At 53.1% G+C, this 16,767-nt stretch overlaps 1 protein-coding gene across 1 annotated transcript in view; it reads right to left on the bottom strand.

Annotated features, from left to right (window-relative positions):
• The window catches only part of LOC137432840 (sulfotransferase 1B1-like), a 64,493-nt gene that overhangs the window by 19,338 nt on the left and 28,388 nt on the right, over positions 1 to 16,767 (bottom strand). The window contains exon 4 of the mRNA XM_068125089.2: positions 1,725 to 1,822. Within this exon, the coding sequence (XP_067981190.2) occupies positions 1,725 to 1,822 (98 nt within the window). The remainder of the gene's footprint in view (positions 1 to 1,724; positions 1,823 to 16,767) is intronic.

Genomic DNA, 16,767 nt, shown 5'->3' with positions numbered 1-16,767 from the left:
CACTCTTCAAACGCTTCCAGGAATACTGGGGATTCCTAGACACGGCCAAGTATGAACCAGGGATTGCAGCTGATGACGTGGCAAGTCTAGTGGAAGACATAAAGCAAGGCACTATCGATTATGCCAACAAGCATCTTGAACAGAGTCAGCCGAGAGATGATTATAAAGAATTCTTGGAACTTGTGATTGTCTTTCTCGGTGCTGCTCCTGCCAGAGGAGTGCGATTCATGTCACCCGGAGCAATGCACCACGCCCGCTGGATGTCCAAAGTAATATACTGTCTCAAGATCTGGATGTTCAAGGCTCAATTCAAACTGACTCCTGCAGAAAAGAGAGGATTACGTGATGTGTGTGTATTCACAGTACGTGTCTACCTGACAGCCTGGATCTCTGCACCTCAAGCATCAGGTGCTCCTTGCAGTGACCTGCTGCTGCTGAAGTCACTGCTTGAATACTCATCAATCCATCCAGCCATCTCAAAGTCAACATCACGCAAGTTTTCCAATCACGTGTGGTACTTGTCACAGGAACTTGTTAGCTTGGCTTTCTTCGACAGTCGGGTCAGTTCGGCAACCAAGAGACTGATGGTGAGTGCCATGAAGAATGAAGAAGACCAAGATCAGGATCATTCCAAGCGAATCACTGTTGCTCTTGATTCATTCAAGGACAAGAACTTGGAAGATTTCGTCACAGCAAGGTCAATGAAACTTCTGCGAATGATGGAACTTCCAGATGGATTTCTCGCAGTTGATCCGGACTTGTGGGATGACAGAGACGACTACAAGCAGGCTGCAGAAACAGTCAACTCTCTAAAAGTTGTCAATGACTATGCTGAACGTGGAGTGGCACTCATTCAGGAGTACAGTGGGTTGATAACCCGCGATGAAACTCAGCTGCAATTCCTGCTGCAAGTTGTCGAGGACCATCGCAGAATGTACCCTGATAGCAGAAAACATACACTGTCCGGGATGCCATGAAAATAATAAATTTGGGGTTTGCTGGACATTGTCAGACTGATACTATGAACTCTGTCAGAAACTGAACAAAGAATTCACTATTAACGTGTTCAAAAATAAATACTGTGTTTAAGTGTGTTGTTTAAAATAAATTAAGATATAGTCTGATATACTCGTAATTCGTTGAATTTTTATAATTTTCATAATCTTTGCGGCCCTTGAGCTACCCCTAAACATAATAATTTAGTGCTCAAACGTTTTATACAGTGTTTCTATATTATGTGGAACAGATTACGTGGGTAAGACTTTCAAAAATAAAACTTTAGGTTTAAAAGTTTTTTAAGCTCCACCGTAGAGCACATACATGATACATGTCCAATTTTGAAAGTCAGAAATGTCTCCATAAGAGTGAAATGTAATGTTCACCATCTTGTTTGATATATGCAAGTAAGGCAAACATCCAGGTAGGTGGGATGAGTGGATATGATACCTAACCACCCTCCTTCCCCCATCCCCTTTCACAATGAATGAAGAACACCTCCATATGTTGATATTCTGTTTGTGATGCACCTCTTCACTCCAATACTTTTCCCCTCCATTCCCTCCTATTTGCCCTTAACTTCCCATTGATTGGATTTTGGTCTTTGATTAGGGTTGTGCTGTGGATGGTGTTGTTAGGGTTGCTGACTAAGGGTTAAAGTTGCTGAGTTAGACAAAAATGCCGGTCTAATTAAATGTTCTTATCAAGATCAGAATTTTAACCCTTACCTTACAATCATTGTCAAAGAATGATTTTGGCAGCAGCTTGTACGGTAAATGTGATTTGATCAATCGTGGGGGTTTCAACTCGGCAATCCTATCCAATCCTGGAAATTCATGAAGAAAAACAGAACAATCAAAGGCTTGCTGATGGATTTGAACCTTGTACTGTATATTTTTGTTGTGAGAGTGGTTCAAAGGTGATGTTGTGGCGGACACGAAAGCCCACTGGCGTGGTGACATCACTCCGCGCACCAAGTGGGCGGCGGCCACGCCCGAGAGAGAGGCGTGGCCTCAAGATATACACAGGGCGCGCAGCCCGGAGCAGCTCAGTGCTGCAGTTTGAGTACTTTCAATAAAGACTCTTTTATGAACCGCGTTGTCCGCTTGCTCCTTGCGTAAGCATTAGCGCACGCAGCATCGCGCTTCATATGGTGACCTCGATGTTGGATCTGCCGTAGTGATCCTTCCGAACACGACGCCATTGCAATGGCAAACAACAACGCAATGTCGATTAAACTTCCCGAATTTTGGGAGGCCCAGGCCGAAGTCTGGTTCGTCCAAGCCGAAGCCCAATTTCAGCTTCGGCGCCTCACCGGCGACGACACGCGCTACTGCCACGTCGTCGCCTCCCTCGGGCCCGGCACGGCCGCTCGAGTTGTGTCCGTCCTTCGCCACCCACCGGACGGCCACAAGTACGAGGCACTCAAGCGGCTACTCCTAGCCACATTCGGCCTCACGGATGACGCATGGGCCGACCGCCTCCTGGACCTCCCCGAGCTCGGCGACACGCGCCCGTCGGTCCGAATGGACCATATGCTGTCACTGTTGGGCGACGAAGCCCCCGGTTCTCTATTCCGGGCGCTTTTCCGTCGCCAACTTCCAGCGCAGGTTCGCCTCGCGTTGGCCGGGACCGTGCTAACGGAACCCCGAGCATTGGCAGCCGAGGCGGACAGGTACTTCGCGGCTTCGGATACGCGGGCGAGAGTCGGTGCGGCCGTCACGGACCTCGAGGCTGATGCTGCTGATGATGCTGATCCACAGCATCAGCTTACACAGCATACGCAGCATGCTGATATGCACCTCGTGACCGCCGCCACGCCCCGCCCACCGCCGCGGCGAAAACCGCCACCACGGGGAAAACCGCCAACTCCACCGGCCTGGCGGAGCCAGCCGCACTCCTCCAGCTCCACCACCTGGTGCTGGTTCCACGCCAAGTTCGGCCACGAGACTCGGCAGTGTCATCCGCCATGCTCCTTCAACAGGTCGGGAAACGTCCGGGCTGGCGCTCAATAGTGGCGATGAGCGCCGGCCGTTCGAGCAGCCTGCTGTTCATAACGGACACCTTATCCGGGCACCGTTACCTGTGCGACATGGGAGCGCAGGTGACTCGTTCCCGCCGGTACGTCAGACAAGCACGCCGCGGGCGGGGGCCCCGCGCTGCTTGCCGCGAACGGGACGCCCATCCGTACGTACGGAAAACGCTGCCTCTCTCTGCGGTTCGGAGGGCAGGTTTTCCGATGGATGTTCGTCACTGCCGACGTGCCCATGGCACTGCTTGGCGCGGACTTCCTGTGCGCTAATGGGCTCCTGGTCGACGTAAAGCGCAGACGTCTTGTCCAGGCCGAGACGTTCAGCTCGCTCGCTTGTGCGCTGCCCAGCTCGTCGAGCAGCTCAACGAGCGGCTCGCCGAGCGGCTTGCCAAGCGGCTTGCCGAACGGTTCGGTTCCGGCCACGTTGATCTGTACGCTTCCGGCAGCGGACGAATTCACCCGCCTCCTCGCCGGCTTCCCGGCCCTCAAGCGCCCACCTTGTCGGCGGGGGCCGTCAAGCACAGGGTGGCCCATCACATCCCCACCGTCGGGCCACCAGTCTACGCCCGGGCACGCCGCCTCGAGCCGACGAAGCTGGCGGTGGCAAAAGCGGGGTTCGCTACCCTGGAGCGACTCGGCATCGTTCGGCGCTCGGAGAGTGCTTGGGCGTCGCCGCTGCACATCGTGCCGAAGCCCGGCGGGGGATGGCGACCGTGCGGGGACTATCGCCGTCTCAATGACGCCACCACTCCCGGCCGCTACCCCGTCCCCCACATTCAGGACTTTTCCGCCCATTTGGCTGGCATGTCCTTCTTCTCGAAGGTGGACCTCATACGCGGCTACCATCAGGTCCCCGTCAGGCCGGAGGACGTCCCGAAGACGGCGGTCATCACGCCATTCGGACTCTTCGAGTTCCTGCGGATGCCCTTCGGTCTGAAGAATGCGGCTCAGGCGTTCCAGCAACTGATGGACAGCGTCCTGCGCGACTTGGATTTTGTCTACGTCTACCTGGACGATATCCTCGTCGCCAGCGCGTCCCGCGAAAAGCACCTACGCCACCTCCGCACGCTCTTCGAACGCCTGGGCCAGCATGGCCTGATTGTGAACCCCGCAAAGTGCCGGTTCGGCGTCGCCATAATCGATTTTCTGGGGCACCGTGTCACCAGGCACGGAGCCGTCCCCCTGCCGGCCAAGGTGGAGGCGGTGAAGGGGTTTCCGCGCCCCCGCATGATCAGAGGGCTGCAGGAGTTCCTGGGCATGGTGAACTTTTACCATCGGTTCCTGCCCCGTATCGCCCAGCTCCTGCGCCCCCTGCACGAAGCTCTCCGATGTAAGCCGGGCAAAGGCGACGTTACCTGGACCGAGCAGATGGACACGGCGGTCACGGGCGCAAAGCTCGCCTTGGCTAATGCCACCATGCTCGTGCACCCGGCGCCCGATGCACCGATCGCCCTCACCACCGACGCCTCGGACTAGGCGGTGGGCGCGGTGCACGAGCAATGGGTGCGTGGAGCTTGGCAACCGCTGGCGTTCTTTAGCCGGCAGCTTCGCCCGCCCGAACGCCGTTACAGTACCTTCGACCGCGAGTTGCTCGGGCTTCACTTGGCGGTCAGGCACTTCCGCCATCTGTTCGAGGGCCGTGTGTTCACGGCCTTCGTCGACCACAAGCCGCTGATCTTCGCGATGGGCAAGGTCACCGAGCCGTGGTCGGCCCGGCAGCAGCGTCACCTCTCGCCCGTGTCCGAGTACACGACGAACATCCGGCACGTCGCGGGGAAGGACAACCCGGTGGCGGATTGCCTTTCCCGGGCCGTCGCCCACGCAGTCCACCTCGGCATCGACTATGCCCGGATAGCAGCGGACCAGGCCGCTGACCCCGACGTCCAGGCCTTGCGGACCGCCGTCACGGGCCTCCGCGTCACCGAGGTGCCGTTCGACGGCGCGGGCGCGGCCCTCTTGTGCGACGTCTCCCTCGGGCGGCCTCGCCCCATCGTGCCCGCGGGCTGGCAGCGCCAGGTGTTTGACGTCATCCACGGCCTGTCCCACCCGGGCACGAGGGCCTCCCAAAGGTTGATCGCCAACAAGTTCGTCTGGCATGGCCTCCGGAAGGCCGTCCGCGGCTGGGCCAGGACGTGCCTCGCGTGCCAGCGCGCCAAGGTGCTCCGGCACACCCAGGCCCCGTTGGCCCCGTTCACGGTGCTGGAACGCCGGTTTGACCACGTCCACGTGGACCTGGTGGGACCTCTGCCTCCCTCGCGGGGTTTCACCCACATCCTCACCATGGTGGACTGCACCACCCGGTGGCCGGAGGCCGTGCCCGTGCCCACGGAGGCCGTGCTCTGGGGGGCGGTCGCGCAGGGGCTCAGGGTCCGGCTGCACCGAACCATGGCCTACCACCCCCAGGCTAACGGCCTGTGTGAGCGATTTCACCGCTCATTGAAGGGCGCGCTCCGGGCCACCCTCCGCGACGGCGGCTGGGTCGACAGGCTCCCCTGGGTCCTGCTGGGCCTCCGGACAGTGCCCAAGGAGGACCTGCGCGCATCCGCGGCGGAGTTGGTCTTCGGGCAACCGCTGCGGGTGCCGGGCGAGTTCCTCCCCGACTCCACGGCACCATGGTCCGCGGCACAGCAGCGCACCACTCTGCAAGAGACCACCCAGAGGTTCGCCCCGGTGCCAACGGCATGCCACGGGCACCCACCGACGCACGTCGCCCCAGAGCTTCGCACGGCGGAGTACGTCTTCGTCCGCCACGATTCCCACCGGACACCACTGTGGCCCCCGTACGACGGGCCTTTCTGCGTGCTGGAGACCGGGGCGAAGCACTTCACCCTGGACATCGGCGGTACTCCTGACTGCGTTTCTGTAGACCGCCTCAAGCCGGCCCACCTCGATGTGGACCATCCACCGCCAGTGGCCCGACCCCCGCATCGGGGCCGCCCCCCTGCGGGCGGACCCCCGGCACTGCCCAGCCTCGCCGCCACGCCGCCCTCCTGTCCTGCACCCATCCCAGGGGCAGCCAGAGGCATCCCACCTGGCATCCCTGCACCCCGGACGCCGCCGATCGCCAGGGGGCGCTTCGGCCGGGTCATCCGTTTGCCCCGCAAACTGGCCCTCCAGGTGCGCGGGAATTCTGGGGGGGGGGGGGCGCGTGTGGCGGACACGAAAGCCCACTGGCGTGGTGACATCATTCCGCGCACCAAGTGGGCGGCGGCCACGCCCTAGAGAGAGGCGTGGCCTCAAGATATACATGGGGCGCGCAGCCCGGAGCAGCTCAGTGCTGCAGTTTGAGTACTTTCAATAAAGACTCTTTTATGAACCGCGTTGTCCGCTTGCTCCTTGCGTAAGCATTAGCGCGCGCAGCATCGCGCTTCAATGTGGTCTTTCGTCTATAAAAGTCAAGAGTACGACATGTTGATTAATTATTTGAGAGACAATTGCTCCTTCCACTGCTGGTAACCAATAAACAATCTCGTGTTTCTTGCTTTGATGCCGCCATTTCGATTTACAGCAGTTGCAAGTAAGGTAACAATGATGGTGGAACATCAAATTAGTGTTGTCAGTTTGCCCTTCAGAGCAGAATAAAGCCACACGCATGTGACACGTGAACACCTGGGCCCATGGAATTTATATGGTGTTGGAGGTGCGACAGGCACACCATACTAAGCATTTTAAGCAAGCACTATAATCTGGTGTCGCGGATTATCCGATATGAAACCACTTGCGGCACGCAGTAAGGCCAGGAATTTCTAATTTGTACAGGGTCCCAGCAAAGATAACTCACCTGCTCTTTGTGAAAGAAATTGTTGAAGAAAGAGACTCAGCTCACTTCAACTTGAAAGCCATTCAAAGCATAATTTATTTCGTGTACACGAGAGAAACAAAACACAATGTCATGTGCACATTATGATCCATTCTAAATCTCCAATTGTGGTGATCAGCCTTATATTTACTGATGGACTCGAAGATGTGGGATGTGGGATGTGGTTGCTTGGGTAGCATAATCAGCATACTTATCACTTTACATATGACTAAACTGACCCAGGAAGAGTCAAACAATGGTTCTCCCAGGCGAGATGAGAGATTGCCCACACATCCCACTGAGTAAATCAAGTTTGGGAAAGATAAGTATTTCGTACATTGTCTTAAATGTTAATGTGAACAATAGAACTTAAAACAGAGTTTGTGAATTACTAGGTAATTCAAGCTTGAAGGAAAGATAAAACATCCATACATTGTCTTGATGCAGATTCGTTCAATCGAGCAAATTGAATATTAATCAATCCCTGAGACAGGTCGGTGCCTGTGAGATTAAACCATACAATGTGACTTTTGCACATTTCAACGTTTATTAATATTTATACATATATATATATATATATGTTTCTATTGTTGCGGATCTCCCCGTCGACGAGATGGGATAAATCTGTGCATGAGAGAGAGCAATTTACTTTGGAAGAATTCCCAGGATGAGTTGATGTCAGAGGCGGGAGAGATGGGAGACCAGTCCAGATGATTGATGACTGCTTGAAGACCGTGCCAGTTGGCCTGAGTGAAATGCCAGACTCATCAATGCTGAGGAGGCTCTCTGAGAATGGTCAGAGAGATGTCCACTTTAACAAGCACATGATCAGATGAGCCGATTGGAGCAGAAGAACAGCAGCAGACATTTGCAGGGAAGTTAGTCATCGCAGCCCGTCGACGTTACAAAAGTGGGGTTAAACCCCTTTTTTCCCTAGGGTCTTCGTGTCCATGAGGCCAAGTCGCAACTTCCGCAGCGAGCGTTGAAAAGGGTATCGGGTCTATGCCGCACGTACCTTTGACCCATGCTGCCACGAAAACGGGGACCGGACCTCGCACAAGCCACGCTAATCGAGTACGCCCGGACAATGTGCATATCACGTGACGGCTAGTGCTGTTAGCTAGATTCAAAATCCCGTCTCGGAACCGTCTCGATAAATTTTCAATTTTCATAACGGGATCTCGGCTCGGCTCGGTTCCCGGCAAAGTAAAAAATAAATAAAAAATTTTTTAAAAATTTAAAAATAAATAAATAAATAATAAGGCTTCAAAAATAATGGAATTTCATTACAATATATAAACAACCATGAAAAAAATTCATTTCTGATGTTGAGTACTTAAATTCCGACTTAGCTTCCATTTACCGGGATGAAATAAAATACACCGCCTACATGCTGATGATCGGCCACCGACGGGACCGGGTTATCTCATTACAGTTTGTATTGTCGTGTAATTTCTTGCTCGGAATGTCAGAGAGGGAGAAAATGTTTCTGCCCAGGCATATTCGAGTCCCGGTTGGAGTTTCATTATCATTTTGTGAGTTGTGATCGCCAAGGGGCTCGCTCCCCCCCACCCCCCGTTCACCTCCCCTCCCCCGCCCGGCAATGCCGGGTACTTCTGCTAGTAAATTATAAAGCAGGCGGTGTACTGATCACCCCCCCCCCCCCCCCGCCCTCCTCCTTATTTAGACTCTGTGACTAAAGTAAACGTAATCAACTTATCAGGCCTAAAGTGGAGATAAGATAACCAAAATACTTTCACATTCAAACCGTCAAACCAAACCCCGAGGGATTCTTACAATTTATAGTTATAGCGTTGCAATTAAACATAAACGTTCATCAAAAACTCATTTCATAAAACTACATAATGTATTGTACTTGTATTAATACATTGTGTGTAGAATAATCCGTTATAAACGTGTTTTTAATCTAAATAAACATCGTCCCTCCAATCACGGAGCCTCGAGCGAGTCCCTCGATATTAATGTGCAAAAGACCATAGCAACCACATCCTGTAACTCGTCTCCAAGGACGGACACGTGACCGCAGCGGGGCGGGGCGAGGCGGAGTGATACAGCGGAAGGATTCGACGGTTTAAATGAAGCCGCGATGCGGCGGATTTTCATTGTGACCTTCATCCTGATGTCGTTACCTCCGCCACCAAAGGTAGATGGAGGTTATGTTTTCACTCCTGTCTGTTTGTCCGTTTGTTTGTGAACACAATATCTCAAAAAGTTGTGGACGGATTCGGACGAAATTTTGTGGAGATGCAGCGTGTGTGACAAGGACGACATGATTAGATGTTGGTGAAGATCCGGATTCGGAATTCGGATTCGTTTGCAGTGCATTGTTTGTTGACAAGGGGAAAATCCTGGAACAGTGAGTTTACTTTATCTATCATCGTTTGTGTCAGTTCAGCTGCACTTGCGAAAAATGATGCTTGTGCAGAAGCAGAGTAATGAAAGCAAGGCTCAATAAATGCCTCTATTATGGAAAATATCTGCAAGAAGTTGGAATTTTAACCGGGATTTTTTTACCGAGAAATTGCGTCAATCAATTTATCTCGGGACCGTCCCGAGACCGTCTCGAAAGCCGAAACCGCCGGGATTTCGTCCCGGTCTCGGCTCGGTTGACAGCCCTACGTGACTCATGCCGTTACTTTTATTGAACCCGATTGAGCGGTTCTATTCAAACGATGCTAGGCCAATAGATGGAGAGGACGGGAACGATCAAATAAGAGGAAGAAAACAATTTATTTATTATGTACAATGATCCAAAGAGACACAGAGCAGGCACTTAACAGTTTAGCTTAAAGCCCAGACAAAGGGCCCAATCACTCACGCGGGGAAAAGAGAAGGAAGGAAAAGTTCGCGTTCCCAAACGCGTCCTGGCGTCGTCCTCTCCGGATAGCTCGCCAGCGTCGCCCTCTGGTGTTCGCGGCACGTACGCTGGGAGCGCAGGCAAGGTCGCCGCGCGTCTGTGGCCCGGAATGGGTCATCTTCACAAGCGCGATTTAATACAGGCAGCAGAGCGCAGGGCACAGGGCACGGGGCACGGGGAGAGTTCGTGTACAACGAGGCTATTACAAACAGTTCAATTCAAGCACTCCGACTTGTTCAGGGGCTGGGCGATTCTCTCGTTCTCTGCTTGTTCGGGGCAAACTCTGACACGTCTCTCACAGCGAACTCTCACCTCTCTCTCGACTGCTTTCGGCTCTCTCTCATCTGCATTCTTCTCTGGTGGGCTCGGGGCAGGGCCTTATATGGCCCCTCCCCGACCTTACCCGAATGTTCCAAGCCCCGCCTCTCGCCGCCGTTGTGAGCCACTTCCCTCGAGTGCTGATTGGCGGCTCACTGCTTACCGGCCACTACCACTGCAGCTCCTCCCTTTGGCCTTGCCAGATTTGTTCAGGCCGAGCACATGGTATTCCAACCTAATTGAGGCCTACTCACTGGCCTGCTCAATGCAAAACTAACACAGGAAAGGACTACGCTTACATTTACTATGAAATAACTGAACTACAGCGAGGCTACATGTTGTGGTGTGTCTACCTACGAGGGGGGGTCATCCTTTATTCACAAAACCGTAACAATAAATATATATATATATTGTTGCGGATCTCAGAGACGGCACTCCCCTTAGCAAGGGGGGGTTAATCCCCTTGGCCTGTTAAGCTGGCTGTCTCTAGTCCTGGTACTTATAACGCTCCTCTGCGGGGTGGGATTGGTCAGGGTTATTGGTCCAGGTGTTCTCCTGAATAACTTTACCAATCCCTCCGCAAAGCAGGGAGACAAGTACCGCTCGAACCACGGACAAGACGGTATTTGCCGAGCGGTTTAGCAATCCGCGATTCGAGCCGTTAGCAATTGACTAACCCGATTTAAAGCAGTTGGCCAAATCGCGCCACAGGTACTCAATTAGAAGAAGGGACTAAAGCGATCGGGTGAGAATGAAACCAAATGGGGTAAGAAATAACAGACATTTATTAATTATGTACACCAAAACCAAAGGAAGAGGAAACGAAAGTAATATACAGAACGAAGAAGAAGAAGCAGGACACAGGGCAGCCTTAAACAGTCTTATATTATACCCCAGGACAAACATACACGAAAGGGGAATAGCAGGCAGGAATGACTGGAAGAGGGAGAAGGTCCAGGTGGGGACAGCAGGGCTGGAAGGTTCGGGCAGAGGCACAGCATCGAGGTCCGCACCAGGTCCACGCTCCGGGCTGGAAGCGAACAGCCAGCGGCAGCTTCTGGTCTCGTATCTCACACGGTCGGACAATGCGAATGAAGCGCGGGATTGTCGCCATCAATCCCCACTCTCCTCCTTTCAATGATCTGTATCCTCGTCGGGTACCTCACTCATCTGCCAGATCACGTCTTCTTCCTCAACTGCTCATGAAACTTCTCAATCAACTGTTCAAGCAGTCCCTCGCAGCCGCTTTTATTGTCCGTGTCGGAATCAAGCCGCCGGCTCCGATGACACGCCTACCGGTTTGCTCACCGTGGCGCTGGTTGGTCGGTAAGGGCTTGCTGACTCCACCTCTGCTGACGAGTCGACATGCCACACCTTGTTCTGGTGGCCTCGCCCCCGTCTTCCTCGGCTTGACCGCATGGCTTATGGCAGCGTGGTGCCAGCAAAACAGCCCAATGCAACGGCGGCGAACGCGGCTGGCAAGCGAGGTACCACAATTTGGAGAGGGAGAGCAAAATGGACGGAATGGGGCCAATCTTATTTGATTAATGCAACGCAGATTCAACTATTGGGAACAGATCCTTAACTGAAACACACAATAATGAAATAACTACTGAGAGGTCCTACGGTTCGCTACGTGTTGTACATGGACTAACTAGAGTGCAATCTTTAACAAAGCCAATTGATGGGGATATTTACAGGGGGCCACTTATAAGGGAAACATTTACTAAAATTTACTAGTGAAGGTTCTAAAAACCATAACACAGCACCCGTCTTTCCTCTAGGGCCGTCCCGGCCCGAAATAACTTTACTTAATGTGACACTCAGGTGTAGTAGCCCTCTACTATTAACCTTACCCTTGAGTGCGACAGTTTTAAAACAACTGAGTATGTCCCGCCTGCTCCGTTTCATCCTACCTAACAGACTCACGCCCACAGAATAACCGAATTGCGGAATTATTCGCAAACTACACATATATGGTGGGGAGCATTATTTACAAAACACTAATTGGTATTTACACTGCAAACCCAGGACCTGTCACTTTGGAAGACAAAATAATATTTTGCAAAAAGGAAGGAGCATGCACTGCACTGCACTGATACACCATACTCAAATGCCCAGGGATGCACAATTGATATTGCAGTGCACCCCTGAGCACAAGAGCATTACAAAGCACCAAAGCACCAATCAGCACCAATAAGCACCAAAGCACCATCAATACACAAAGCACCATCCAGTGCTCATTGCACACATAAAAACAAACTGATGACCTGGTTGTCAGCTCCTGCTTCCCCTGCTCTGCTGGTCCGATGTTTCTTGCTGTTATTCTTGGTCTTGTGGCTTGCTGCCTATTTGAAAATAATAAAAAGGCACACAACGCATCCATTTTTATTTAGGGCCAACAGGGGCCAACTACGGGTGGTCCACCTGTGTGGCAAAAGGGGGCCACCTCTCCGTGGTCCGCAAACAAGCTTTGCGCTGGCCATCATGGCCGGTCCCAGCAGAGGGGTCAAGCCCCAACACGTGAGGTCCATCAGTGGTGCTTGGCCACACAATGTGTGGTCCATAAAGTGGTGCTCGGCCGCAAGTCGTGCGGTCCATAAGGTGGTGTACTGGTCCAGGCAGGCTGTGCAGCGGCGGCTCGGGCACACAAGTGCGGCTACCTGCGCACTCCCCCCAAGACCCAAAAGAACAAGCCGTGAGTGGGGAAGGAAAGGACACAGCAAGCATTGGGGCAAGGTCGCAAGGGTACACATCAAAACAAGGTAATGCAAGGTGAGGTGCGCATGGGAGCGAGCGGAGAAAGCTCGTCCCTACTGTAAGTCACCCCCCCTGTCACCTACCCTACCCTTGCCCTTACCCCGTATTTACAAAATCCTACACATTTACAAATTCCGTCTCTACTGTCTCGTCTTCCCCATATCTCCCCTAATACCAAATTCGTCCACAATCCCTCTAACCAAATTTGCCATCAAGTCCAATTTCTCATCAATTCCTCCTAAGGAGGAGGAGATGGAACAACAAGCACAATGTCACCCCCACGTCATGATGCGTCTCACCATTCCAAAACATATGCAACAAAAAACAAACAAACATGGTGTGGAGTCATATCATCACCTCGGTGAGTGGATGTAGATGGTGCGAAGAGATTTCAATCCTAACTATAATTCTAAATGACTCACACTTTTACTCTACCCGGGGTCTTTCCCTGCCAAACCATTGGCCATCTTACACTATGTGGTTCTAAGAACCGAACTCCCATTGACCAAACTGTGGTGCTCACCAATTTAGGGTCTCACTCCCCCGATTCTTCACCCTGTGCCTTCGCACAATTTCCGGGCTGGGTCGTGTGGCGCTCCCAGCAGGTCCGCTCACCTGCACACCTCCGCCACTGCAGTTGCCTCCGAGCTTACCTGCTCCTTACCCTAACCTACCTGGGGAAGGCCCTCTGGCTCCCTTACCCCACTACCGCCCTCTCTGGCGTCGGGCTACCCGGGTCCGTCCTCTGGGTCCTCGGGCCCCACTGAACAACTCTACTGGCTCCCAGAGCCCACCTGCGGCCTCACCTGGCCAACAGACTAACAGTGGCAGAGTGCCCATTTAACCATACACACACTAACAGGCCACACGCCCAGCCATTTCACTCCACTAATGCACCCATCCAAACACCATTCTACCATACGCACCACAGATACCAATATCCACCACAATTTACCTATACCCTCTACCTACTCTTAAACTACCCTCCCCGGGTATTCGTGAAAGGGGTCCATCTTCCCCATCCACTCATTTCGCACCAACCACTCCACTCCACATATTCCACACTACTCACTCCACACCATCCATTCCATGCTCCATACCATCCATTCCATACTCCATACACCTGTGCTTCACCTGCACACCTGTGTCCACACACCTGGTGTCACCTGTACACCTGGTGGCACTTGCACCACTCTCTCCTCCAGGCTCATTCGCTCAATACAATGCACAATCACACCTTTCACCATACTCTGCTCAATGCAAAATCATGCCAATCATCATGCTCACCACAAAGAACTTCCTGCACACACACTGCATCATCTAAGCTGACTACTCCCTTCTGAAACTCACGCTCCCCAGTCTTCCCTTATACTAAGCGCTCCCACGTCATGAAAATCCACTAATCTGCTACGTCCCCTCTACAGGTACATGTCGCTACTTAACCCTACAGTTACCTATGGTCATCTTTCTAAATTCTATCATTTTATGCTAACCCTCCCAGGCTAGTTTCCACAGCCAAAACCCCATAACTAATGCTCATGTGCCCTGGTGATGGGAGGGATGATGGATTTACCATCCCTCTACATCGGGCATCTCCCATTATCAATTTTGCCCATCCAATTTTTTGCCAATCAAATTTGCCAATCATTACTGCCAATCATTTTTACCCATCAAATTTGCCAATCATATTCACTATCCCCAATTTCGAATCACTAGTAATTCCAAGCCAATTCCCAATCAATTTCAAACAATTACACTATCACTATCGCCATCACAGTCCATTAAACTTGAGCCTCTCGGTACGTCGTTACATCATTAAAGCTCGGCTTCGCAAAGCCGAGCAATGAATGCGGGTGGTTTGGTCTCCTGTGGTTGGGTCCATCCGGCATTCGGTTCAGGGGAGGAGGTTTGGTTGGGCCAAGGTTTAAAGCACCATCCCGGCGCGGGGCCTTTCGGTCTCCTGCCCGGCCGGAACGCCGCCACCACCAGGGGGCGCCGCTCCGACCCCTCCTACCTTCTCTCAAACCGGGCCGGTCGCCTTGCCCGGCAAAGCGCGGGCGCGACCGTGCAGGGCGGGGCCCGGCGCGGATCGTGCATGACGCTCCGAACAGGAGCGACGCGGCACCAATCCCTGGTGGCTCCCGCAATACACAAAGCCCGGCACAGACCGGGAGCTCGCTTGGGCTACACGTCGGTCTGAACGCTATCCCGTTTAACATCGATGCTCCCCGTACATGCTCACACCACGCATTCTGTTCCTTATTCACACATCCAGGTGTCTCCATACACTCTGCACATTTTGCCACCACACTCTCCCTCCGTGCACACCACCCAGGCACACTTATTTCGCTCACAGACTTCGTTACACACCTGACCACCGCACACCTCCTCGCACACTCTTCGTTCGCACATTTCATCAACACACCTCCTCGCGCCCACTCCTCGGTCACATCCTCTGTGACAACCATGGGTGTGCACTCTTTTGCACACCCAATCACGCGCTTTACCACCAACTCAGGTGTGCATTCCCGCACACGCTCAACCATTCCAGGTGTGCATTCTTTCTCACTCGCCACAACCAACTCGCACTCCGTGTCACTCTCACCACCACACTCTGTCGTGCATTCACTCTCACTCTCGACAGCACACTCACTCCTCGGCGCACACCTTTTCCTCACACAACCCTCCATTCCACACCTTACTCGCGCACCTTCTTGCGCACACTCGTCGATCACACACTCCGTTCCACACCTTTCTTCCCCCGTTACGTCCTCCATAACACTCACCACAGGTGTGCACTCTTCTGCACACCCAATCATCACCGCACACTCTCGCGCCAACTCTTGCGCACACTCTCCGGTTACATCCTCTGTAACACTCCCCATCACGCGCTCCGATGTGCCCTCCCGCACACGCGTCACAACCAGCTCACTCTCCGTGTCGCACTCCATACACTCGGTTTCGCACATACCCTCCAACGTGCATTCACTCTCGCACCCGGTATCACTCCCATACTCTGTCACACACTCACTCTCCGACGCACACTTTTTCCTCCCAAGCACGCCATTTCCACACACACCACTCACAAGGGACCCTCCACCAACGCCCGGGTGCCGTCTCGATCCCAAGCGCGCGAAAAACCCTCTCGCGTCAAACATCCTCCTGCAAAATCTCCCCGCACAATATACAGGCCGACTCACCTGGGTGCTTCTTCTTCTTCGTTCCTCCACCACCTGCAAACTTTTCATCTGGTTAATAAGCACAGCATCACAATGCGAATTCAGACTTTGTGCATTATCCATCTCTCCCTTCGCTAATGCCTCTATGCTTGCCGTCTCTCCAGACACAATTTCCACTACTCTTTATTTTTCTTTATTCAGCTCGACGACCGCTGGCTCACATGAATTTTCCTTGTCCAATTCGGCGGCCGTCGGGTTTTTCACACCCTGTGTCGCGATCTCTACCCCGGTCCAGTTACCTACGCCTTGCTCCAACTCGCTTCTCCCGCCTACCTCGTCGTGCACCTCCGCAACCCCTTCGCCCAGCCTGCTCCCAAGGTTCTCCCCTATTGCCAAATTCGTCCCCAGCTTTTCCATATCACACCTGGATTCCTCCCTCTTTGACTCTGCCGTCATTGCTTTTAGTTCATTAGTCATTTGAACCACCTATGTTGTTAATTTCCCTGGTGGATATGAGCCCCTGGGCACACATTGTTTTCTTCATCCCACTGGGTCAAAAATGTCAGCAAATTTGCAAAAAATGGATCCCAGGCCGTTGACAACGCGGGATCGACTGCCGCGACCACGTGCGAGGTGCCACCGTCTTGTGCACCTGCAACCCTCACTACCGCACCCTCTTTGCTTTCATCCTGCATCTCCCCCATCTCCTCCCCGGGGTCCTGGGTCGACTCTAACCCCTCTCCTATCTCCCCCACCGGCATCCGACCGCCTTGACCATCCATGGTACGACTCAATTTGGATGTTA

This window comes from Myxine glutinosa, chromosome 8, assembly GCF_964187855.1.
Source record: "Myxine glutinosa chromosome 8, kmMyxGlut1.1, whole genome shotgun sequence".
Taxonomy (NCBI): Eukaryota; Metazoa; Chordata; class Myxini; order Myxiniformes; family Myxinidae; genus Myxine; species Myxine glutinosa.
Note: the sequence above shows the minus strand (reverse complement) of the source record. Positions and strands in the feature narration are given on the sequence as shown.